Below are 25,001 nucleotides of genomic sequence, written 5' to 3'. Positions count from 1 at the left end.
CGTCCTGAGGAAACTCAGGCTCAGAAAGCTCAGGCTCAGACTGAGCCACAACACGTGTGCAACCAAGGCAGCAGAAGGAGCAGCAGGCTGTCCCCCAGAAGATGTATTTCCTTTGCCCAGACCCCTCCCCTTCCTTCCCCTCCCCGACGCACCTGTTGGTTGAGTTCCAGGATCTGGGCATCCGCTTCGCTGCCCCCGTTCCGGGCCAAGGGAGGGTTTTTCCGCGCAATATTGCTGGGGGCAGTGTTCATTCGGGCCTGGTTCTGCAAGTTCTTGGGGCCTGTGGGGGAGGTTCTCTGTGAAACTTTAGAGAAAGAGGGAGAGAGAAGGAGAGAGAAGGAGAAGTTACTCTGGGACCTCTTGCTAACCAACCACATGAGGGTCTGAGGCACCCAGATTATAGTGCTGCAAACATGGGGCAGGCAGGAGAGAGACTGGCTATGTGGGATGCAGACGGGACAGAGGCCAGTTGTATCCAGAGCCTCAAGGGGAACAGGCGATGCCCTGCCTCTGCCCTCAACACCCCCTCCCCACTCCTACAGGCACCGAGAACTAACTGTTGAGCCCCACGGGCCTTCCCTCCACAAAGCAGGCAGCGCCAAGCTACATGCAAGGAAGGGAGACATGATTCTCGGCCCCTCCACAGCCAGCCCATTGTGCTGGGAGAGGGGGCTTCCAGGATTACGCAGGAAAGCAAAGGAGCCCAGCTGAGGGGAGCCATGCAGAGCCAGGCCGTGGCAACAGCAGGGTTTGGAAACTCCTAGGGCCTCCTCCTCCCCATTATGGATGGCAGTTCTTTCCCTGGCCAGTCAGTGGGCAAAGCAATGGCACCCAAGATCCATCCCCTTGGGAAAGCGGCTGAAAGAGCTGGGCGTGTTTACCCCCTTTTACCCTGCTTATGTATAGTTGTATGGATTGGTTACTTATAGCTGTCAATCAGTACTGTTTGGCTCCACCCCTTCCTGCAGGAGGGGAGAGCTTCCTTTTCTTTCTCATTCTGCCATCAGAGTTTGTACCAGATGGACGTGAGTAAGAGACTTGACTCTAAAAGACCCTGATTTAAGTTACCTCTTAGCATCAACTCTGAGGTTTTTTACCCTTGGGACTCATGCTTTATGTCCAGATCGTCCTGGACAACATTGAGGAGACCCAGGCGCCTTCAAACTGGTTCTTTTGGCACCAAAGGAAAATCCTGAGTCTTCAAAACATAGGCCATCTGAACTGGGATTGTGGTTTGCCCTGGCATTCACAGCCATTGAGGAAAGAGGGAACTTGGTGAGGCTTCTCAGCTTCAAACCCCTTGGACCCAGGGTTAATTAAGACTGTAACGTATATTTTCCTTCACCCCTCTGAAGTTTTCCAGCTCATTGCATTAAAGAAATGACTTTGTGATAGATAAAACTTATTTTGAGTTATTTACAGTGTTTTGGGTTCTTGAAAGTTCCAGTTTCCTATAGGAGGGCAAGAAGCAATCCCCTGGGGGAAAAATGCCACATCCATCCCTCCTTTATTGAGAATAATAGCCCCCAGGCGCGACAGCACATACAGGGAACATACCATCCCCTGTTATAATAATAATAAATAATAATAAACTTTATTTATACCCCGCCACCATCTCCCCGATGGGGACTCGGAGCGGCTTACATGGGGCCACGCCCGAACAACATAATACATCAAAATAAAACCAAAACATAAACAAGCAATATCATCAAAATTAAATGAAAAAAAAGTAACATTACAATAAACAAAAAACACAGTCGCAGTAAACAATGGGCTCTGGTCCAGTGGCTGCTGGTCCAGTTCCAAGCACAATTCAAAGTGCTGGTCTTGACCTATCCAGTTCTGGCCCAGCTTACTTGTCCAAAGGTATCTCCCTCTACGATCCCCCTCGGAGTCTAAGATATCCGGGAAGGCCCTGCTCTCGATCCCATCTCCTTCGTAAGGAGGCGGGATCGAGAGCAGGGCCTCCCTAGATGATCTTAGACTCCGAGGGGGATCGTAGAGGGAGATACGTTTGGTGGGGATGAGAGACAGGGCCTTCTCAGTGGTGGCCCCCATCTATGGAACACACTCCCCAGCAAAATGGTCAGCTCCATCTATCCTTTCCTTTAGGAAAAAGCTCAAATCATGGTTCTGGGACCAGGCGTTTGAGTAGCAGGCTTAACAAGTAATCGCAATGATTTGTGAGAATGGATAAGGGACAGGCTTTGGACTCAAACTCTAGATGCTGAACTGGATTTGGATGTGGCTATAGTCCTAGATGACCAGAGGAAAGTGGCTTTTCTCTCCATGGAGCTTCAAAGGGGGAAATGTGACGCTCTCACCAAGACTGCTGCTGCTGGGCCAAGGCTACCCCAGAGTGCCACTCGCCTTGACTTCAAGCAAACATCAGTGGGAGGCCAGCAGCTCTGAGGCCCAGCAGGAGCTTTCTTGCAAGTGGGAACCCCTGAGATTGGCTCCAGTGCCTCCAGACAGAGCGGGACCTCCTCCTGCACCGGAGTCCCCCAGGGCCCCTGACTTAGTCAAGCCAAGGAGACCATGGGCCCAGACCACGAACATCTCCTTGACCACACACAGTTATGGGGCTAGAGTCTGACTTTGCCACAGTGGTCCACGCTTTGGTTACATCCCATTTAGACTACTGCAACGCTCTCTACGTGGGGTTGCCTCTGAAGACTGCCCGGAAGCTGCAGCTAGTCCAACGCTCGGCAGCCAGACTACTAACGGGTGCTGGGTACAGGGAGCACGCCAGCTCCACTGGCTGCCAATTAGCTTCCGAGCACAATTCAAAGTGCTGGTGTTAACCTATAAAGCCCTAAACGACTCCGGCCCTGTTTACCTCTCTGAACGTATTCTCCCCTATAAACCATCAAGAGTATTAAGATCGTCTGGAGAGGCCCTGCTCTCGGTCCCACCAGCCTCGCAAGCGCGCCTGGTGGGGACGAGGGACAGGGCCTTCTTGGTGGTGGCCCCTCGACTCTGGAACTCTCTCCCACTGGAGATCAGAACCGCCCCGTCTATCCTGACATTCAGGAAACAGGTGAAGACGTGGTTATGGAGACAGGCATTCGACAAGTGAGCCAACACCCTGAGATATGGATGGAGGATGATGAGCAACAATTTTAGTGTGACGACTGACCATTGTAGTTATTGAATGTAATTGCTGTTTTAATGTTTTACTGTAATATGTATTATGATGTTTTATTGATTGTATGTGATATTATGATTGGAAACCAGTCTCTGTCCCTCAAGAGAGGTGAGAAGGCCGGTAGACAAAACTTTTAAATAAATAATAAATAATAATAGAGTTTGCCTGGGCCCTGAGATCCAGGCTCACTTATGTGACAAAGCTCTCGAGGTAGGGAAGCCGCACGCCCAGCCTGGCTTTTTGGGCCAGGACCCAGGCCTCCCAATGGCTTTGCAGAAGCCACACACTTGGTCCTGGCCCTTTGTTATCATAGAGCAGTGCAAAGCAGTCTCGGAAGTCCCCCCCCCCCCCCACAAGGACCCGCAGTAGCTTCTTCTGGACTCACCTACATGGCTATGCTGCCTTGCTCAGCCCCACTAGTCCCAGTGCTCCTCTCCCTAATCCACATGCCCTATATCCACACCCCTCCAGGTCCCAGAGCCAGGCCCTTCCCTTCCCTTCCACTCCCTCCTTCCCAGGAGTTGCCAAGCCTGGTGCCAGGAAGCCGAGGTCATGCTGGAGGCCGGGTGGGCCCTGGGGAGGGGCCGCCTGTCCCTCGCCACATTACCTGCGATGCCAATGGGTCTCTTGAGTTTGTTGAAGTTCTGATCACCTGGGTTTGGAGGGGTGGCCACCTCCTGGCCTTGCCTCGCCAGCAGCGGGTTGTACTCCTTCCCGTCGTAGTTGGCGTCAAAGAACTTCTTAAACCACTGAATGAACTCAAAGTTGTCCTGGAACTTCCCCTTCACCAACCTCTCCACTGGAATGATCTGAAAGGAGGACAAGGGGAGGGAGGGGAGAAGAGACCCTTAGTTGCCCGCTGGCTGCTCTTCAGCCCCCAGATTCTGGTGGAATAAACCCCCTTCATCAAGCCCCCCACCCCTCCCTCGGTTATCCACTTTCCTTGCTTCTTGCGCCCCGTTGAAGTACATACAGAAAGGGCAGGACCTCCCAATCATAGAATCATAGAATCAAAAAGTTGGAAGAGACCTCCTGGGCCATCCAGTCCAACCCCATTCTGCCAAGAAGCAGGAATATTGCATTCAAATCACCCCTGACAGATGGCCATCCAGCCTCTGCTTAAAAGCTTCCAAAGAAGGAGCCTCCACCACACTCCGGAGAAGGCAGAGAGTTCCACTGCTGAACGGCTCTCACAGTCAGGAAGTTCTTTCTCATGTTCAGATGGAATCTCCTTTCTTGTCGTTTGAAGCCATTGTTCCATTGCATCCTAGTCTCCAGGGAAGCAGAAAACAAGCTTGCTCCCTCCTCCCTGTGACTTCCTCTCACATATTTATACATGGCTATCATATCTCCTCTCAGCCTTCTCTTCTTCAGGCTAAACATGCCCAGCTCCTTAAGCCGCTCCTCGTAGGGCTTGTTCTCCAGACCCTTGATCATTTTAGTCGCCCTCCTCTGGACACATTCCAGCTTGTCAATATCTCTCTTGAATTGTGGTGCCCATGAGCAGGAAGAGCAAAGATGTTACTCAAGACCAGGAAGTGGCACAAGACGGATTTCTGGCCAAAGTGGCAGCCAATGCAGGAAACATCAAAGGCCCCACCATTTTACACATTCTAACTCCAGCCCCTCGTTTGGGAGAATCATCTATATAAATAAAAATGTAATGTTCGTTTGTGGGATTAACAGAACTCAAAAACCACTGGACGAATAGATACCAAGTTTGGACACAGTACACCTAATAACCCAATGTATGTCCTTCACTCAAAAAAAATGATTTTGTAATTTGGGAGTTGTAGTTATTGGGATTTATAGTTCTCCTACAATCGAAGAGCATTCTGAACTCCACCAATGATACAATTGAACCAATCTTGGGACACAAACTCCCATGATCAACAGAAAACACTAGAAGGGTTTCATGGGCATTGACCTTGAGTTTGAGAGTTGTAGTTCACCTACACCCAGAGAGCACTTTGGACTCAAACAATGATGGGTCTGGACCAAACTTGGCACAAATATTCCCTATGTCCAAATATGCACACAAATGGGAGTTTGGGGAAAATAGACCTTGACATTTGGGAGTTGTAGTTGCTGGGATGTATAGTTCACCTACAATCAAAGAGCATGCTGAACCCCACAAACGACAGAATTGAGGCAAACTTCCCGCACGGAACCCCCATGACCAACAGAAAATACTTAAGGCCATTCAGTCCAACTCCCTTCACCAGGGCAAGAAAACGTAATCAAAGCCCTCCTGACAAAGAACTATCCAGCCATAGATATAGGTAGATATGATTCACACACACACATAGTATCATAGATTTGAAAGGGATCCCTAAAGAAGAACAATTATATGTTGCACATTCCAGAGTAGGCAAGCCAGACAATCTCCACATCAACACTGACAAAGAAATGACAATAAACACTGTTTACCCACAAGCATAAAGAAATTACATATATTAGAAACCATCACTTTTTCATTACTTTATTTTCCAGATCACCAGACTGGGCCACAGCAAAGCATGGCAGGGGCCGGCTAGTAGAATCCTAGAGTTGGAAGAGACCTCGTGGACCATCCAGTTCAAAGCATCCCCGACAGATGGCCATCCAGCCTCTGTTTCAAAGAGGCCTCCATAGAAGGAGCCTCCACCCTCTCCTCTTGCCTTTCTCTGTCACCGAACACTCAGGGCCACAAAGACAAGCTGACCCTCTGGATCGCTGAGGTAGTGTCACCACAATTCAAGAGAGATATTGACAAGTTGGAATGTGTCCAGAGGAGGGCGACTAAAATGATCAAGGGTCTGGAGAATAAGCCCTATGAGGAGCGGCTTAGGGAACTGGGCATGTTTAGCCTGAAGAAGAGAAGGCTGAGAGGAGATATGATAGCCATGTATAAATATGTGAGAGGAAGCCACAGGGAGGAGGAGGGAGCAAGCTTGTTTTCTGCTTCCTTGGAGACTAGGACGCAAGGGAACAATGGCTTCAAACTACAAGAGAGGAGATTCCATCTGAACATTAGGAAGAACTTCCTGACTGTGAGAGCCGTTCAGCAGTGGAACTCTCTGCCCCGGAGTGTGGTGGAGGCTCCTTCTTTGGAAGCTTTTAAGCAGAGGCTGGATGGCCATCTGTCAGGGGTGATTTGAATGCAATATTCCTGCTTCTTGGCAGAATGGGGTTGGACTGGATGGCCCAGGAGGTCTCTTCCAACTCTTTGATTCTATGATTCTATGATTCTATGATTTCTGTTTTTTACCATCTGGGTGAACAGATTCACATTTCTTCCTTCAAGGACATAGCATATTAATGGGAAGACCCTGAGAGAGGAAACCAGAATATCAAGGCAGATATCCACCTTGTCTGCTTTGAACTGGATTAGCTGTTGGCCCTTCCACACGGGCATATAACCCAGAATATCAAGGCAGAAAATCTGCTTCCCTGGAGATTAGGACGCAAAACAATGGCTTCAAACTACAAGAAAGGAGAGTCCACCTGAACATTAGAAAGAACTTCTTGACTGTGAGGGCCGTTCAACAGTGGAACTCTCTGCCCCAGAGTATGGTGGAGGCTCCTTCTTTGGAGGCTTTTAAACAGAAGCTGGATGGCCATCTGTCAGGGGTGCTTTGAAGGCAACTCTCTTGTTTCTCGGCAGAATGGGGTTGGACTGGATATCCCATGAGGTCTCTTCCAACTCTAGGATTCTATGATTCTTGGTTTAAAAAGCTGGGCATGTTAAGCTTGAAGAAAAGAAGGCTGAGAGGAGACAAGTTGAGGGCCATGTATAAATACGTGAGGGGAAGTCATAGGGAGGAGGAGGGAGCAAGCTGGTTTTCTGCTGCCCTGGAGACTAGGAGGCAATGGAACAATGGCTTCAAACTACAAGAGAGGAGATTCCACCTGAACATGAGGAAGAACTTCCTGAGTGGGTTATTGTAGGTTTTTTTTGGGCTATGTTCTAGAGGCCATGTTCTAGAGGCATTTTCTCCTGACATTTTGCCTGCATCTATGGCAAGCATCCTCAGAGGCAGTGAGGTCTGTTGGAACTAGGAAAAAGGGTTTATATGTCTGTGGAATGACTAGGGTGGGACAAAGGACTCTTTTCTGCTGGAGCTAGGTGTGAATGTTTCAACTGACCATCTTGATTAGCATTTGATGGCCTGGCAGTGCCTGGGGCAATCTTTTGTTGAGAGGTGATTAGCTTTCCCTGATTGTTTCCTCTCTGCTGTTTTGCTGTTGTATTTTTTAGAGTTTTTCCATACGGTAGCCAGATTTTGTTAATTTTCATGGTTTCCTCCTTTCTGTTGACATTGTCCACATGCTTGTGTATTTCAGTGGCTTCTCTGTGTAGCCTGACATGGTGGTTGTTGGAGTGGTCCAGCATTTCTGTGTTCTCAAATAAAATGCTGTGTCCAGGTTGGTTCCTCAGGTGCTCTGCTATGGCCGACTTCTCTGGTTGAAGGAGTCTGCAGTGCCTTTCATGTTCCTTGATTTGTGTTTGGGCGCTGCCTCTGAGGATGCTTGCCATAGATGCAGGCAAAACGTCAGGAGAAAATGCCTCTAGAACATGGCCATATAGCCTGAAAAAAACTACAACAACCCAGTGATTCTGGCCATGAAAGCCTTCAACAATACATTGAACTTCATGACTGTGAGAGCTGTTCAGCAGTGGAACTCTGTGCTCCTGACGCGGAACAATGGCTTCAAACTACAAGAGAGGAGATTCCATCTGAACATTAGGAAGAACTTCCTGACTGTGAGAGCCGTTCAGCAGTGGAACTCTCTGCCCCGGAGTGTAGTGGAGGCTCCTCCTTTGGAGGCTTTTAAACAGAGGATGGATGGCCATCTGTCAGGGGTGCTTTGAATGCAATTGTCCTGCTTCTTGGCAGAATGGGGTTGGACTGGATGGCCCATGAGGTCTCTTCCAACTATAGGATTCTAGGATTCTAAGGCCCTGACCACAAAGCTAATGCCATTCACAGATTCTGATGCCGATTCCATGGAAAGATGGTTCTCTTGCAGCCAGAAAGACTGCTGTCCATCCCTCTTTCCCAAGGCCTGTCATCTAAAACTGTCACCACAGTGAAATGCCAATGATGCCTAGCAATGAAGTCTGCTCTAGGCCGAGGCGTGCATCCTGCTCTTCTCCCTGAAATACGACCCAAGGTGGCCCTCTAGCGTTAGTGGAGCAGGGCCAATCTCAACCAGAAGACCCAGCCAAGAGGACACAGCAATAGGCTGGGGATGCCATGCTGACACTGCAAACCATTCTGGAATTTTCCAAAGCCAGGTTTGCATTTGGGCAGGTCTCTGGAGCCCTTCCTCCATGCATATGCTGTCACAGAATCATATAATCATAGAATCAAAGAGTTGGAAAAGACCTCATGGGCCATCCAGTCCAACCCCCTTCTGCCAAGAAGCAGGAATATTGCATTCAAATCACCCCTGACAGATGGCCATCCAGCCTCTGCTTAAAAGCTTCCAAAGAAGGAGCCTCCACCACACTCCGGGGCAGAGAGTTCCACTGCTGAACGGCTCTCACAGTCAAGAAGTTCTTCCTAATGTTCAGATGGAATCTCCTCTCTTGTAATTTGAAGCCATTGTTCCATTGCGTACTAGTCTCCAGGGAAGCAGAAAACAAGCTTGCTCCCTCCTCCTCCCTGTGGCTTCCTCTCACATATTTATACATGGCTATCATATCTCCTCTCAGCCTTCTCTTCTTCAGGCTAAACATGCCCAGCTCCTTAAGCCGCTCCTCATAGGGCTTGTTCTCCACACCTTTTATCATTTTAGTCACTCTCCTCTGGACACATTTCAGCTTGTCAATATCTCTCTTGAATTGTGGTGCCCAGAATTGGACACAATATTCCAGATGTGGTCTAACCAAAGCAGAATAGAGCATGGGGAGCATGACTTCCCTAGATCTAGACACTAGGCTCCTATTGATGCAGGCCAAAATCCCATTGGCTTTTTTTGCCGCCACATTCTTGAGAAAGTCAGGGTATAAATCCAACAAAATAAATGAACAAACACACAAGAGAGAAAGAGAGGCATGAATACAAATATCAGAGTAGTAGGGGTTCTCTGCTGCTGTTGTCTTGTTGTTGATGTTTTTGTTGTTGTTTGCTGCTGCTAATGTTGCTATTGTTGCAATATGTGTGGCCTTCATGGGCAACAGTTCCAGATTTATGTATTTATTTATTTATTGTATTGTCGAAGGCTTTCATGGCTGGAATCACTAATTTCTTGTGGGTTTTTTCGGGCTATAGAGCCATGTTCTAGAGGCATTTCTCCTGACGTTTCGCCTGCATCTATGGCAAGCATCCTCAGAGGTAGTGAGGTCTGTTGGAATTAGGACAATGGGTTTATATATCTGTGGAATGACCAGGGTGGGGCAAATAGCTTTTCTCTGCTGGAGCTAGGTGGGAATGTTTCAACTGACCACCTTCATTAGCATTTGAAGGCCTGGCTGAGCCTGGGGGAATCTTTTGTTGAGAGGTGTTAAGATGTGCCTGGTTGTTTCCTCTCTGTTGTTTTGCTGTTGTAATTTATTTATTTATTTATTTATTTATTTATTTATTTCGGTTACTTCTACCCCGCCCTTCTCACCCCGGAGGGGACTCAGGGCGGCTTACAAAGGCACAATTCCATGCCAACATCACATAACAGTAGTATAAAACAATCTAGCAGCAATTAACAGTTAACAAACAGTTTCTGCATCACAACAATAAAACCAATAAAGCCAATAAAACCACTAAAACCAATTACACCTCATTAATGGTCAGCGTTTGCCATCTCATAGTCCAGTGTCCAGTTCCACTTTGTCAGACCTGTCCGTCCTAATCGTCTAATTGTCCTTATCTAGTTGTCTGATTGCCCAAAGGCCTGGTCCCACAACCATGTCTTTACTTTCCTCCTGAAGGAGAAGAGGGGAGTTGATGACCTAATTTCTCCCGGGAGTGAGTTCCACAGGTGAGGGGCCACCACTGAGAAGGCCCTGCTCCTCGTCCCCACCAACCTCACTTGTGATAGCGGTGGGGTTGAGAGCAGGGCCTCCCCGGATGATCTCAAACTCCGGGGTGGGACGTAGAGGGAGATGCGTTCGGACAGGTACGCTGGACCAGAACTGTATAGGGTTTTGTAGGTCAAAACCAGCACCTTGAATTGTGCTCGGAACTGGACCGGCAGCCAGTGGAGCTGACACAGCAGGGGGGTGGTGTGCTCCCTGTATGACGCTCCGGTGAGTAAGTGGTGCCCTACCATGCAACACTCTGGGGTTCAGCACAGTCCTCCCAATGGAAAGATGCCTCCTGGCCCCAGTCAAAACACTTCTGGACCAGAAAAACAGGGAGGGAGGTTGTTTGGCACAAGAAACCCTGCCAAGGCCCAGCTCTGGAACTTCCCCGGGATGAGCTCTGGATGAGGAAACAGGTCCAAGCCCCTTCACGGCTGGAGGCACTTCCTAGCAAGGCTCAGAAGGTGGTGAAATCTGGGTGGGACCCGCACGGCAGAGGGAAAAGCCTGCGATCTGGACCCAATGGCTGCTTTTCAGTTTGGGCAAGTGCTTGAGAGCCACATGCCCATGGGGAACAAGCACAATAATTATATATATATATATATATATATATATATATATATATATATAGAATCATAGAATCCTAGAGTTGGAAGAGACCTCATGGGCCATCCAGTCCAACCCCATTCTGCCAAGAAGCAGGAATATTGCATTCAAATCACCCCTGACAGATGGCCATCCAGCCTCTGTTTAAAAGCCTCCAAAGAAGGAGCCTCCACCACACTCCGGGGCAGAGAGTTCCACTGCTGAACGGCTCTCAAAGTCAGGAAGTTCTTCCTAATGTTCAGATGAAATCTCCTCTCTTGAAGTTTGAAGCCATTGTTCCGCGTCCTAGTCTCCAAGGAAGCAGAAAACAAGTTTGCTCCCTCCTCCCTGTGGCTTCCTCTCACATATTTATCCATGGCTATCATATCTCCTCTCAGCCTTCTCTTCTTCAGGCTAAACATGCCCAGTTCCCTAAGCCGCTCCTCATAGGGCTTGTTCTCCAGACCCTTGATCATTTTAGTCGCCCTCCTCTGGACACATTCCAGCTTGTCAATATCTCTCTTGAATTGTGGTGCCCAGAATTGGACACAATATTCCAGATGTGGTCTAACCAAGGCGGAATAGAGGGGTAGTATTACTTCCTTAGATCTAGACACTATGCTCCTATTGATGCAGGCCAAAATCCCATTGCCTCTTTTTGCCGCCACATCACATTGTTGGCTCATGTTTAACTTGTTGTCCACGAGGACTCCAAGATCTTTTTCACACGTACTGCTCTCGAGCCACGCGTCACCCATTCTGTATCTTTGCATTTCATTTTTTCTGCCAAAGTGGAGTATCTTACATTTGTCACTGTTGAACTTCATATATATATATATATATTTGTGGTATTAACACATAAAATCACCCATTCATATTTATGATTAATTGCTATTAAATGTAAACTGAAGTATAAATGATGTTGAAATATATTTAACTTATGTTGGTATGCAACTGACCATTCCTTTTCCCATTGTCACTAATGCAGTTATCAGTTTGAAACGAAAATGCTATCGATTTTTGTGCAAGTGCAAGGGTTGGGGGAGAGGGTGAAGCAGGTATCCTCAAACTGCGGCCCTCAAACTGTTTTCGCCTCCAACTCCTTGAAGACCCAATTGCCAGCTTGTTCAATGTCAGGAATTCTGGGAGTTGGAGGCCAAAACAGCTGGAGGGCCGTAGTTTGACAATGTCTGGCATCAAGAGTAAATGAAAGGCTGCAAGCAACTTCCAGGCTGTATAGAATCATAGCGTTGGAAGAGACCTGGTGGGCCATCCTGTCCAACTCCCTGCCGAGAAGCAGGAATATTGCATTCAAATCACCCCTGACAGATGGCCTTTTAAGCAGAGGCTGGATGGCCATCTGTCGGGGATGCTTTGAATGCAATTTTCCTTCTTCTTGGCGGAATGGAGTTGGACTGGATGGCCCACCAGGTCTCTTCCCACTCTAGGATTCTGTGATTCTATGAAAAGATGTCCTACTGAGGATGGGGTTGCTTTTTTCTGCTGCTCCAGAGATTCAGACACAAAAGAGCAATGGATTCAAACTCCAGGAAAAGAGACTCCACCTCCACATATGAGGTAATATTTACTGGCGGTCAGAACCATTCAATGGTGGAATGTGCTGCCTGGGAGTGTGATGGAGTCTCCTCTGGAGGTTTTTAAACAGAACCTGGAAAGCGATATATTGGATTGTCCCTTCTTTCCTGGCAGAAGGGGGTTGGACTGGATGGCCCTTGGGGTCTCCTCCAACTTGAGGATTCTATTATTCTATCCACCCTTCTTCTGCCATCCCACCCAGGATGAGGTGGGCACATGGCAAGGCCACTGTCTACTGATGGAGGGAAGCCCTGCCCTCCCTCCTGTGCTCAATGGGGCCATCTCTCCCCACCCAAGACCCACCTTGTCGACGCCCATCTTCTTGAAAGCGGCCTGCAACACCTTGAAGTTGTGGATGTACTCGTGCTCCAGCTTGGCCTGGAACTTCACTTTCCGCAGGTGGATGCAGCCCGGGAACAGCATGTCCATAAACTGACAGTATGCAGCTCCTGTTGGGGCAGATGCACAAATACACAAGCAGACTCACTCAAAGGGAACTGGCTGCAGCCTTGGGGATTCCTCCCCCAATGGCCCTTTCAGGGTTCCCCACCACAGCTGGCCCATCACTCCAAGCACACATGGATGGATCAAGCCCAGGCCAGCCCTTCTGCTGCCCCCAAGCCAGCCAAGTCAAAAGCCCACCCGTGCCCACTGTTCCTCCCCCAGAATACCTGAGCACAGCTGCTCGATCTTGGTGTAGGTGAGCTGCAAGGAGTCGTTGACCCACGCGAGCATGTCATGGCGACTCAAGTTCTCGCTAGTCACAGATGTCGAATACACATTGACGGCCATGCCCCAACTGCAGAACGGGAAGGAAGAAGAGAGAGAGAGAGACCAGTCAGCCCTCAGATGGCAAAGGGCACAAAGTGCGTCCTACCCTCACAGCCCCAGCCTGCAGAGCCAGAGGGCAAAGTGAGCTGCTGCCAATCACCTGGAGGGTCTCACGTCAGCCATGTTTTCCCTGCCAAAGGGACATAGCAGAGCAAATCACTCAAGGTAAGTGGCATCACCGAATGGAAGCTCCAAGGGATGGGCAGATGCCACCAAACTCCCCAAATTCAATGACTGATCTCGTTTCAGTTACACTGCTATTTATATTTATTTCTTTACAGTATTTATATTCCGCCCTTCTCACCCCGCAGGGGACTCAGGGCAGATTACAATGTACATATACATGGCCAACATTCAATGCCATAGACACACAACATATATAAACAGACACTCAGAGAATTTTTAACATTTTCATGAGGGAATTCTGGCCACCAGGGAAGCTGTCGCTTCACCGTCCATTTGTGACACTGATGAAGTACTTCCTCATTCTTTGCATGCTTGCTGGAGATTTTTATGCCCTTGTAAATTTGTTAAATTAAATTAGCCTGCCTTGCTCTCACCATTGGACACAAGGCAGCACACAAAAATATTTCAACTAGATCTGTAGTTCCCAACCTGTGGTCAAGGACCACCAGTGGTCTGCAAAAACGAAAATAGGGTCTGTGGCTTCACCATTACTACACTGTTGCCTTGAAACCACACGGCAACAAGAGCGACTGGACTCGCGAAACCATCTTATAGTGTGAAGGTAACAGAGACGTCAGGAGGGGAGAGGTTGACTACTCATGAAAGATTATTATACACATCAGCTCTAGAGTATTAAATATGGTTTTCTGTGAGTGAGCAGATGGTGACAACTGGATGGCATATGTCCTGTATCAGAAACTAGAGCTGATGTGGTCTAGCCAATGCAATGTTCTGAATCAGCACCCCAAATAACCAAACCAAATGTAAAGATGACCAAAAACTGATCCGTAACCCTTTTGGTACTAATGTTGGAGAGTGGTCCCTAGTCAAGTGGTCCCTGGTCAAACAAAGGTTGGGAATCACTGAACTAGATCAAAACCTCTCCTCAAGGGGGAGATGACGGGACTCACTTCCACACACCTCAGTTAGCCTGGCAGTTGCTAATGATGGAGAGGATGCAAGAAAGAAGTAGACACATCATCCTTCATCCCCACAAATTGATTGGATTGTGTCTCCCAACATTCTTCACCCCTCTGCAATGAGGAGCTGCCCTTGGTCCACCTGGGGTTAGATGTTACGAGAGCAACCGAAGCCGGGAGGAAAGCAGGACTGTTGAGTAAGGCCTTGAGGTCGTTCAGAGGTGTCCCCATCCCCACAACAGCCCTTCCTCTCCAGGAGACCAAGAGAAACAGACTGTCAGCCTCCTACTCCAGGGGGGAACCAAAGGGCTCCAGGTCACATTGGGAACCACCCAAGGGCACGGCAGAAAAACAACACTGTGAGGAGCCTTTTTTCAGATGGTAGGAACAGTAAGATACCATTCACATCCAGCGGAGATTGGGACACAGGAAAACCAGGGGAGAAATCACAGTGACGGGACAGGGCCCTCAGAGAACAGAAGTTCCCCCTCCATACAGCTGAAAAACTCTTGAAACTTGTGCATCATCAATCCACCAGCCTCCGTCCCAAGAATCCCAAGCTGAGAGGAGTTCTTTGAGGAGTTCTTTGAGGCGGAGAGAAGCTTTGGAAGAGCAACAAATGCCAGCAGAGCATCACAATTACAGAACTGGGAGGACAAGAGCTGTTTCAATGCCTCCATGCAGGACACATAAGAGATGTCCACCCAACCTCTACATTACAACTGTACCCTTGGTTCACTCCTGATATGATAAATAAATAAATACCCAACCTCTGCCCTCCTGGTCAATTAATTCTGCTTGTAAACACGTCTTACAATCAAGAATACCCTTCTAAAATTTAGGTGGGATCTCTTATCTCATAAATGGCACCCATCCATTTATATCCCAGTCGCTGTAACAACAAAAAACAGTTTGCCCCTCCTCAATATGACCTCCTTCCAACATGGCTTTCATGTTCCTTCTCAATCCACTCTTCTTCAAGCTAAACCACCAGTCCCTAAGCCACCCCTCATGGAGATTCATGGTTTCCAGACTTTTGGCTATTTTTGCCGCCCTTCTCTGGGCGCCTTCTAGCTTATCCATGTCCTTCTTGAATTGTTGTACCCTGAACAGGACCCCATGTTCCAGAATCCCCCCCACAGGCCTTGTACCACGCACTACAAGCCTGCAGACATCCATGGTGTTCTCGGGGAGAAGGTGGAGGACACAAGTGGTGGAGGCCTGGCTGAGATGTTGCTTAAGCCTTGACTGCCAAGGAGACCCCAAGGCCCCCTTTCCCAGGGGAAGAACCCCATGAAATGGTTCCAAGGGGGATAAAGACTTCCGCTCACCTGGACAGAGGTGCCGACCAGTCCTGCCCCCCGCACCCGCCATGCAGCTCAAGAGGGTCTTCCTCAAGAAAGCAGCACCAGGGAGCTGCTGGACATGTCATAAAGCCCCAACAGCAGTAGCTCAGCCAATCAGAGAAGTTCCAGGATAACCATCTTTAAATACCTGAAGATATGGGTGACACCTGGCTGTAATTCACATGATTCCATGTGAAAGGGATCTAGGGGTCTTAGTGGACCCCAAACTGAACATCAGCCAATAGTCTGATGCGGCAGCTAAAAAAACAAGGGAATTCTAGGCTTCATCAATAGGTGAAGACTGTTGAGATAGAGGAGAGCAAGAGTCCCACTCTCTCCAGCTTTGGTAAGAGCTCTCCAGGATTATCCCTGTGTCCAGTTCTGGACAAGACAATTCAAGAATGGAGATGGACAAGATGGAAGGTGTCCAGAGAAGGGCCACCAAAATGGTCAAAGGTGTTCTTTCCTAAGATTCTCCAACCTCCATCACAACTGAACAAAGTTGACCACAGGGTCCCACCGGAGGAGCCAGGGATGACTAGCAAGAACATTTTAATCAAACCTGCAATGAATCAAATCCCCAAAAGTCAAAATGGCAAATGTGGAAGAATGGCTCCAAACAATTTGTTTTCAGTGGAGTGTTGTTTGGTTTCTGGGCTGTATGGCCAATGTCTTCTAGCAGCATTTTCTCCTAATGTTTCCCCTGGATCTGTGGTTGGCATCTTCAGAGGATCTGATAGTGGTAAAGCAAGTAGATTCTATATATGTGTGGAATGTCCATTCTGTGTAGTCTGACCACTTTGTGAGACTACACAGAGAAGATATTGAGATCCACAAGAACATGGACAATTTCAACAGAAAGGAAGAAACCATCAAAAGGAACAAAATCTGGTTACCAAAATTGAGAAACACCAGACTCAAGACAGTAGAATCATAGAATCCAAGAGTTGGAAGAGACCTCATGGGCCATTCAGTCCAACCCCATTCTGCCAAGAAGCAGGAATATTGCATTCAAATCACCCCTGACAGATGGCCATCCAGCCTCTGTTTAAAAGCTTCCAAGAAGAAGGAGCCTCCACCACACTCCGGGGCAGAGAGTTCCACTGCTGAACGGCTCTCACAGTCAGGAAGTTCTTCCTCATGTTCAGATGGAATCTCCTAATGAACACTACTCAGACACAGGCGATCTCCAGGCAGCAAGCAATCAAGGGCTAGTGAACCACCCAGACACAGCAGGTCTCCAGACAATAAACACTCCAAGTGAACGAAGGCCTGGCTACTTCCAGGCAGATGTCTTCACTACTAACTATGCAATCTTCTCAGTTCCTCACATTATATGGTATACAGTGTGGTATAGTACTAGCTAGGCCTACTTTTCAGAGTGTTGTTGTTCATTTGTTCAATCGTTACCGACTCTTAGTGACCTCATGGACCAGTCCACGCCAGAGCTCCCTATCGGTCGTCACCACCCCCAGCTCCTTCAAGGTCAATCCAGTCACTTCAAGGATACCATCCATCGATCTTGCCCTTCCTTTTTCTTTTCATTTTCCCCAGCATCATACCCTTCTCCAAGCTTTCCTGTCTTCTCATGATGTGGCCAAAGTACTTCATCTTGGCCTCTACTATTCTTCCCTCCAATGAGCAGTTAGGCTTTATTTCTTGAAGTTTGGACTGGTTGGATCTTCTCGCTGTCCAAGGCATTCTCAGCACTTTCCTCCAACACCACAGTTTAAAAGCATCTCTCTTCCTTCACTCAGCCTCCTGATGGTCCAGCTCTCACATTCTTAGGTGAGTACGGGGAATACCATTGCTTTAACTATACGGATCTTGGTTGCCAGTGTGCTGTCTCTACTCTTCACTATTTTATCGAGATTGGACATTGCTCTCCTCCCAAGAAGGCAGCGTCTCCTGATTTCCTGGCTGCACTCTGTGTCTGCAGTCATCTTTGCACCTAGAAATACAAACCCTGTCCCTGCCTCCATGTTTTCTCCCTCTATTTCCCAGTTGTCAATCATTCTTTGTTGCCATAATCTTGGTTTTTTTGATGTTTAACTGCAACCCAGCTTTTGTGCTTTCTTCTTTCACCTTGATTAGAAGGCTCCTCAGCTCCTCCTCGCTTTCGGCCATCATCTGCATATCTGAGGTTGTTAATGTTCCTTCCAGCCATTTTAACTCCAGCCTTGCATTCGTCAAGCCCCGCAAATCGCATGATGTGTTCTGCATACAAGTTGAATAGGTTGGGTGAGAGGATGCAGCCTTGACGTGCGCCTTTCCCAATCTTGAACCAGTCTGTTGTTCCATGGTCTGTTCTGACTGTTGCTACTTGGTCCTTGTACAGATTCCTCAGGAGAGAGAACACATCTCACCACGCTAAAACAGTGGATGTGGCTCTGAATGAGACATGCCGGATTATCACGGGGTGTCTGCGCCCTACACCACTGGAGAAATTACACTGCTTAGCCGGTATTGCACCACCTGACATCCGCCGAGAAGAAGCAGCCAATAGTGAAAGGACCAAGGCAGTGACATCTCCAGCTCATCCCCTGTTTGGGTATCAGCCAGCACGTCAATGACTTAAATCTAGAAATAGTTTTCTAAGATCTACAGAGACACTCGCTGGAACACCTCAGCAAGCAAGAGTCCAAAAGTGGCAGGCTCAAACACAGCACCTCAACCAATGGCTGATACCAAATGAGAGACTCCACCTTGGGCACACAGAAAACTGGGCAACTTGGAAGGCACTGAACAGACTGTGCTCTGGCACCACGAGATGCAGAGCCAAGCTTTAGAAATGGGGCTACAAAGTGGAATCCTCGACATGCAAGTGTGGAGAGGAGCAAACCACTGACCACCTTCTGCAATGCAACCTGAGCCCAGCTACATGCACAGTGGAGGACCTTCCTGCAGCAACACCGGAAGCACTCCAGGTGGCCAGAGACTGGTCAAAGGACATTTAACCAACTACCAAACTCACAAGTTTTGTATTTTGTCTGTTTGTTTGCTTTGTTCTGTTAGAAATGTAATATAATGGACTGGTTGCTCTGACACGACAAACAAACAAACAAAAGGAGAGTGATAAGATGATTTGGTATGCCCATACCACCAAGAACTTGCCACAATTTATTATGATCCAGAAACCCAAAACTCCATTTATCTGGCACCTCCCCATCCCCATTGGGGCCAGGGGTTAACCAAGAGTCTACTGGAAATAGCGCTTTGTTTGCCAAGTCAGAGATAATAGATAAACCATGCTTTGCAAGCAAAGTTCTGTGACGGCAGGATCAATATTTGGCAGCTTTAGTCTGAGGAGACAATTTGAAGAGCTAGTTTTATTTAGTATTATTATATTATGAAAAGGTCAGGCTGTAAGCGAAGGACTGGAATGGAGTAAACTTTCTGGCGTTTCCTTTTTAAAATCTGGGCTGCAAGTGTGTTTGAACTGCTGCCTTGCTGTGCAAGTGACGCCTGGGCAAAGAAGGCTTTTAGCGTCCAAAGGTGCCACCCAAAGGTTAATCCTTTCCTGACCAGATCAGGTTCAGGCAGGAGCTGTGACGTCCAGGACCTCACATCCCCAGAGAAGCCCCGCCAGCGGGTCAAACCCCTTCAGATGACTAAATCTCAGGATGAGAACAACCTGGGAGTCTGCCTGCTTACTAAGGGCCATTCCTGCTATGTTTTCACTTTGTATTGCATGTGTATATGTTGTAAGCCGCCTTGTGTCCGCTTGTGGAGAAAGGTGGGTTACAATACGTTAAAACAGTGGTTCTCAACCTTCCTAATCCCGCGACCCCTTAATGCAGTTCCTCATGTTGTGCCGACCCCCAACCATAACTTTCATTGCTACTGCAGAACTGTAATTTTGCTACTGTTCTGAATTGTAATGTAAATATCTGAGATGCAGGACGTATTTCATTCGCTGGACCAAATTCGGCACAAATATCCGATATGCCCAAATTTTGTGGGTTGGGGGGATTTATAGTTCACCTACAATCAAAGAGCATTCTGAACTGCACCAATGATGGAATTGAACCAAACTTGGCACACAGAACTCCCATGACCAACAGAAAATACTGGAAGGTGTTTGGTGGGCATTGACCCTGAGTTTAGGAGTTTTAGTTCACCCACATCCAGAGAACACTGTGGACTGAAACAATAATGGATCTGGACCAACCCTGCCATGAATATTCAATATGCCCAAATGTGAACACTAGTGGAGTTTGGGGAAAATAGACCTTGACATCTGGGAGTTGTAGTTGCTGGGATGGATAGTTCACCTACAATCAAAGAGCATTCTGAACCCTACCAATGATAGAGTTGGACCAACCTTGCTATCTATTTATTTGTCGTGTCAGGGCAAACAGTCAATTGTATTACATTTCTAACAGAACAAAAACAAACAACCAAACAAACAAAATACAAAATTTGTGAGTTTGGTAGTTGATTAAATGTCCTTTGACCAGTATCTGGCCACTTGGAGTGCCTCTGGTGTTGCTGCAAGGAGGTCCTCCATGGTGCTCAGGGTGCATTGCAGCAGGTGGTCTGTGGTTTGCTCTTCTCCGCACTCGCATCTCGTGGATTCCACTTTGTGGCCCCATTTCCGAAGGTTGGCTTTGCATCTCGCGGTGCCAAGTGGCCCAGTCTTCTGTGTGCCCAGGAGGGAGTCTCTCATCTGGTATCACCCATGGATTGAGGTGCTGGGTTTGGGCCTGCCACTTTTGGACTCTCACTTGCTGAGGTGTTCCAGTGAGTGTCTCTGTAGATCTTAGAAAACTATTCCTAGATTTAAGTCGCTGACGTGCTGGCTGATACCCAAACAGGGGATGAGCTGGAGATGGATCTCGACCAAACTTTGCACAGATACTCAATATGCCCCAATGCGAACACTGGTGGAGTTTGGGGAAAATAGACCTTGACACCTAGGAGTTGTAGTTGCTGGGATGTATAGTTCACCTACAATCAAAGAGCATTCTGAACCCACCAACGATAGAATTGGGCCAAACTTCCCACACAGAACCCCCATGACCAACAGAAAATAATGTGTTTTCTGATGGTCTTTGGCGAATCCTCTGACACCCCCTTGCAACCCTCCCAGGGGTCCCGACGCCCAGGTTGAGAAACACTTCCTTAAATTAAGTAAATAAATAAAGCCTTGGGATTCTGAAATTAGCATGGGAGGCCTAGGTCAACTTTTTCCTGAGTCCATAATATGAGAGAAGACTTCTTTTCCCAAGCAGACCACAGCTTTGCCTCTCCATCCCTTGCCACCTTGGAGCTTCCTACAAAATACGATGCAAGACCAGCCTCTTCTTTGGGGAACTGAAAGAGAGGGGAAAACCTCCTTCAGATAAGAAGTTGAGCAGATTCCTCTCTGCATTCTCTTAGTCACCAGAATGTGGCTTCTGGACTCACGCAAAAAAGAGACTAATGCAAATGTACAAGCCAACCAACCAGTTTCCAAATACTCCAAGCAAGGAGGGTCAGGCATATTATTCTGCACCAGATAAACCACCTATCAAACCTGCAGCTCTCATGTGGATTTCTGCTCACTTTGCATTCTCTGCAGCTGCCACAGAGACTGGACTTTTCTATGATTCTATGATAAGCCTCCCAATCCAATTTCTGGAAGGATGGAGAACAACAACAACAATTTATTATGGCTCATAGACCCATCAGGGAAGGATGGGCTGCAAACCTGTCAAAGAGCGCTCATCTCCAAGCTCCCTGAGGCAGCTCCGAGGGCCTGCCGTTCCCCAGGCCAGCCCACCTGCCTTCTAGGCTCCACTCCCATCATCCCCAGCTCCCCTTCTACCTGAAGGCCAGCCTCTGCTCGAGTCCCAGGACCTCCATCTTGACGCAGGCGCCCACCGGAGCCAGAACCGGGCACAGCTGGGGCAAGCACTGGCCAGAGCAGCTTAAGGGGCTAAACCTCCTTTCACTTTTTGCTCTCAAAGATGAGATTGGGTGCTTATCGCAGAGAAACAATGAGAGGCTGGATTAGCAAGAAGGCGGGGGGAGTGCTAGGAGATGCATCCAGCCCCACTGCCTTGGGTCCCCCATTAAAACAGGGCGCTCTTTGCTTTATTCCCCAAACCAAACCCCCTCGGTCCTTCTTCTGCAGAGTTCCAGGTCAGTCTGAGCCTTGCCCACCCTCAATTCCCTCTGTTACTCCCCAGAGCCACATGATGGATCCCTGGGGAAAGTAGGCCAGTGGCCAATCAGCAGCTACATCCGTCCACAAAGGCTGGTGGCAGTCTGCATCTGGAGGGTCTTTCGGTGCCATTGGCCAGATGGGAGGGCGCTCGATCAGCCCCACCCTGCCTGCCCTTTTCCAGAGGGGATTAGGAGGAGAGATGGCTCTGCAGAGAGAGGGCGGGGAGACCCTTTGCATCCCAGGATTCCTCCAGAGGAGAGCCAAGGTGGCAATCCAACAGCCCCACTCTCTTCTACCTTAGTCTTTTGCCTCCAGCACACAAGTCAAGACACATCAACCAGGAAGAAAACATCCTTCAGAGTTGCCCCCAGCCCCCTAGTTCTAACCAGCAACCCAAAGCAAACTTCTTCAGGTGCTGGATTCAGGCCCTGGACTGGGAAGACTAGTCCTCCCCGTCTGGCCCAGGTCAGGGGTATTGATCTCAAAGGACCAACCACCTTGTGCCCTGGTAGAAGGTAGCTTCCAGGGGCTTCCAGGGGCCCCAACTGTGGCCTATCTACCTGTGGAAGTGGAAGGGGGAAGCTCTTCTGCGCTGCTCTTGAAGGAAGGAGGCCTCGAAGGGAGCCTGCCCAGGGACAAAGGGGGAAATGCCCTGCTCTTGTGCAAAAAGGAGGGCAGAACCACAGCTCCCCTCAGTCATAGAATCATAGAATCAAAGAGTTGGAAGAGACCTCCTGGGCCATCATCCAGTCCAACCCCATTCTGCCAAGAAGCAGGAATATTGCATTCAAATCACCCCTGACAGATGGCCATCCAGACTCTGTTTCAAAGCCTCCAAAGAAGGAGCCTCCACCACACTCCGGGGCAGAGAGTTCCACTGCTGAACGGCTCTCACAGTCAGGAAGTTCTTCCTCATGTTCAAATGGAATCTCCTCTCTTGTAGTTTGAAGCCATTGCTCCATTGCGTCCTAGTCTCCAAGGAAGCAGAAAACAAGCTTGCTCCCTCCTCCCTGTGACTTCCTCTCACATATTTATACATGGCTATCATATCTCCTCTCAGCCTTCTCTTCTTCAGGCAAAACATGCCCAGCTCCTTAAGCTGCTCCTCATAGGGCTTGTTCTCCAGACCCTTGATCATTTTACTCGCCCTCCTCTGGACACATTCCAGCTTAGAGTCAATATCTCTCTTGAATTGTGTTGCCCAGAATTGGACACAATATTCCAGGTGTGGTCTAACCAAAGCGGAATAGAGCATAGGGAGCATGACTTCCCTAGATCTAGACACTAGGCTCCTACTGATGCTGGCCAAAATCCCATTGGCTTTTTTTGCTGCCACATCACATTGTTGGCTCATGTTTAACTTGTTGTCCACGAGGACTCCAAGATCTTTTTCACACGTACTGCTCTCGAGCCAGGCCTCGTCCCCCATTCTGTATCTTTGCATTTTATTTTTCCTGCCAAAGTGGAGTACCTTGCATTTGTCACTGTTGAACTTCGTTTTGTTAGTTTTGGCCCATCATCTCTCTAATCTGTCAAGATCCCTTCGAATCCTGCTCCTGTCCTCTGGAGTCTTGGCTCTCCCTCCCAATTTGGTCCCGTCTGCAAACTTGATGATCCTGCCTTCTAACCCTTCATCTAAGTCATTAATAAAGATGTTGAACAGGACCGGGCCCAGGACAGAACCCTGCTTTTGGCACTCCACTTGTCACTTCTTTCCAGGATGAAGAGGAAGCACTGGTGAGCACCCTCTGGGTTCGTCCATTTAACCAATTACAGACTGGTCCTCCCAGTCTGGTCCAGGTCAGGAGTATTGATCTCAAAGGAGCAACCACCTTGTGCACTGGCAGAAGATGCCTTCCAGGGGCCCCAACTGTGGCCTATCTACCTGTGGAAGTGGAAGTGGGAAGCTCTTCTGCGCTGCTCTTGAAGGAAGGAGGCCTCAAAGGGAGTCTGCCCAGGGACAAAGGGGGAAATGCCCTGCTCTGGCAGAACCACGGCTCCCCTCAGTTGGTGAAGGAATGCTCTACATCAGTGTTTCTCAACCTGGGGGTCGGGACCACTGGAAGGGTCGTGAGGGGGTGTCAGAGGGATCACCAAAGACCATCAGAAAACACAATATTTTCTGTTGGTCATGGGATTTCTGTGTGGGAAGTTTGGCCCAATTCTGTCATTGGTGGGGCTCAGAATGCTCTTCTATTGTAGGTGAGCTATACATCCCAGTAACTGCAACTCACAAGTGACAATGTTTATCTTCCCCAAACTCCACCAGTGTCCACATTTGGGCATATTAAGTATCTGTGTCAAGTTTGGTCCAGATCCATCATTGTTTGAGTCCACAGTGCTCTCTGGATGGAGGTGAACCACAACTCCCAAACTCAAGGTCAATGACCACCAAAACCTCCAGCATTTTCTGTTGGTCATGGGAATTCTGTGTGCCAAGTTTGGTTCAATTCCATCATTGGTGGAGTTCAGAAGGCTCTTTGATTGTAGATGAACTATAAATCCCAGCAACTACAACTCCCAAATGACAAAATCAATTCCCCACCCCAACCCCACCAGTATTCAAACTTGGGTGTACTGAGTATTTGTGCCAAATTTGGTCCAGTAAATGAAAATACATCAGATATTTACATTACAATTGATATCAGTAGCAAAATGACAGTTACGGAGTAGCAATGAAAATGATTTTATAGTTGGGGGTCACCACAACATGAGGAACTCCATTAAAGGGTCGTGGCAATAGGAAGGTTGAGAATCACTGCTCTACATCTCCCTCTTACTCACATCTTGAACTGGAGACGCACTTTGCATTCAAGGGGCAGAATCAACTGATGGGATTGGAAGTCCCTTCAGCAGAAAAGGCTGAGCAGAGGCTCTTGGGCAGATGCAGCAGTGACACAGACGCTGAGCGCTGAGCAGGCAAAGAATAAGCAAAATATGCCTGGGTAGCCCATGTTTCTGGAAATCATTCAGATCCAGGAGGGATTATGCCAATAGTGATGCAGACTGCTCTATCCTGCCCCCTCTGTGCCTGCCCTCCCCCTTCGGTCGGTCCGTGGGATGCTTCTGGTGCATTTGCTTTGTCTGTTTTTGTCAGTCAGAACATGTGGCTGAATGATAGATGCACTGGCTTAATCCCAATTATGCTTGTGCTGTAACCACAATGTTGGGGGCAAATATCAATTGTGAAAGTTATGAATTAGAGAGAAAGGTTAATCATAGCGGGAGTACG

The 25,001-nt window shown here is 48.3% G+C and overlaps 1 protein-coding gene across 4 annotated transcripts in view; it reads right to left on the bottom strand.

Moving 5' to 3' along the window:
- Positions 1-25,001, bottom strand: part of MAPRE3 (microtubule associated protein RP/EB family member 3) — a 70,870-nt gene that overhangs the window by 12,464 nt on the left and 33,405 nt on the right. For 2 of the 4 annotated variants that reach the window (XM_060754786.2, XM_060754785.2), the window contains exons 2-5: positions 13,007-13,134; positions 12,639-12,784; positions 3,756-3,957; positions 153-304 (exon numbers count right to left, since the gene is read on the bottom strand). In XM_060754786.2, coding sequence (XP_060610769.1) covers positions 153-304; positions 3,756-3,957; positions 12,639-12,784; positions 13,007-13,127 — 621 coding nt within the window. In that variant the 5' untranslated portion in view covers positions 13,128-13,134. Of the gene's footprint in view, positions 1-152; positions 305-3,755; positions 3,958-12,638; positions 12,785-13,006; positions 13,135-21,427; positions 21,525-25,001 lie in introns of those variants that run through there. The other 2 variants (XM_060754783.2, XM_060754784.2) reach the window with 2 other exon arrangements.

This window comes from Anolis sagrei, chromosome 1, assembly GCF_037176765.1.
Source record: "Anolis sagrei isolate rAnoSag1 chromosome 1, rAnoSag1.mat, whole genome shotgun sequence".
In the NCBI taxonomy this organism is placed as follows: Eukaryota; Metazoa; Chordata; class Lepidosauria; order Squamata; family Dactyloidae; genus Anolis; species Anolis sagrei.
The sequence above is the reverse complement of the archived record's forward strand: the minus strand, read 5'-3'. Positions and strand labels throughout refer to the sequence as shown.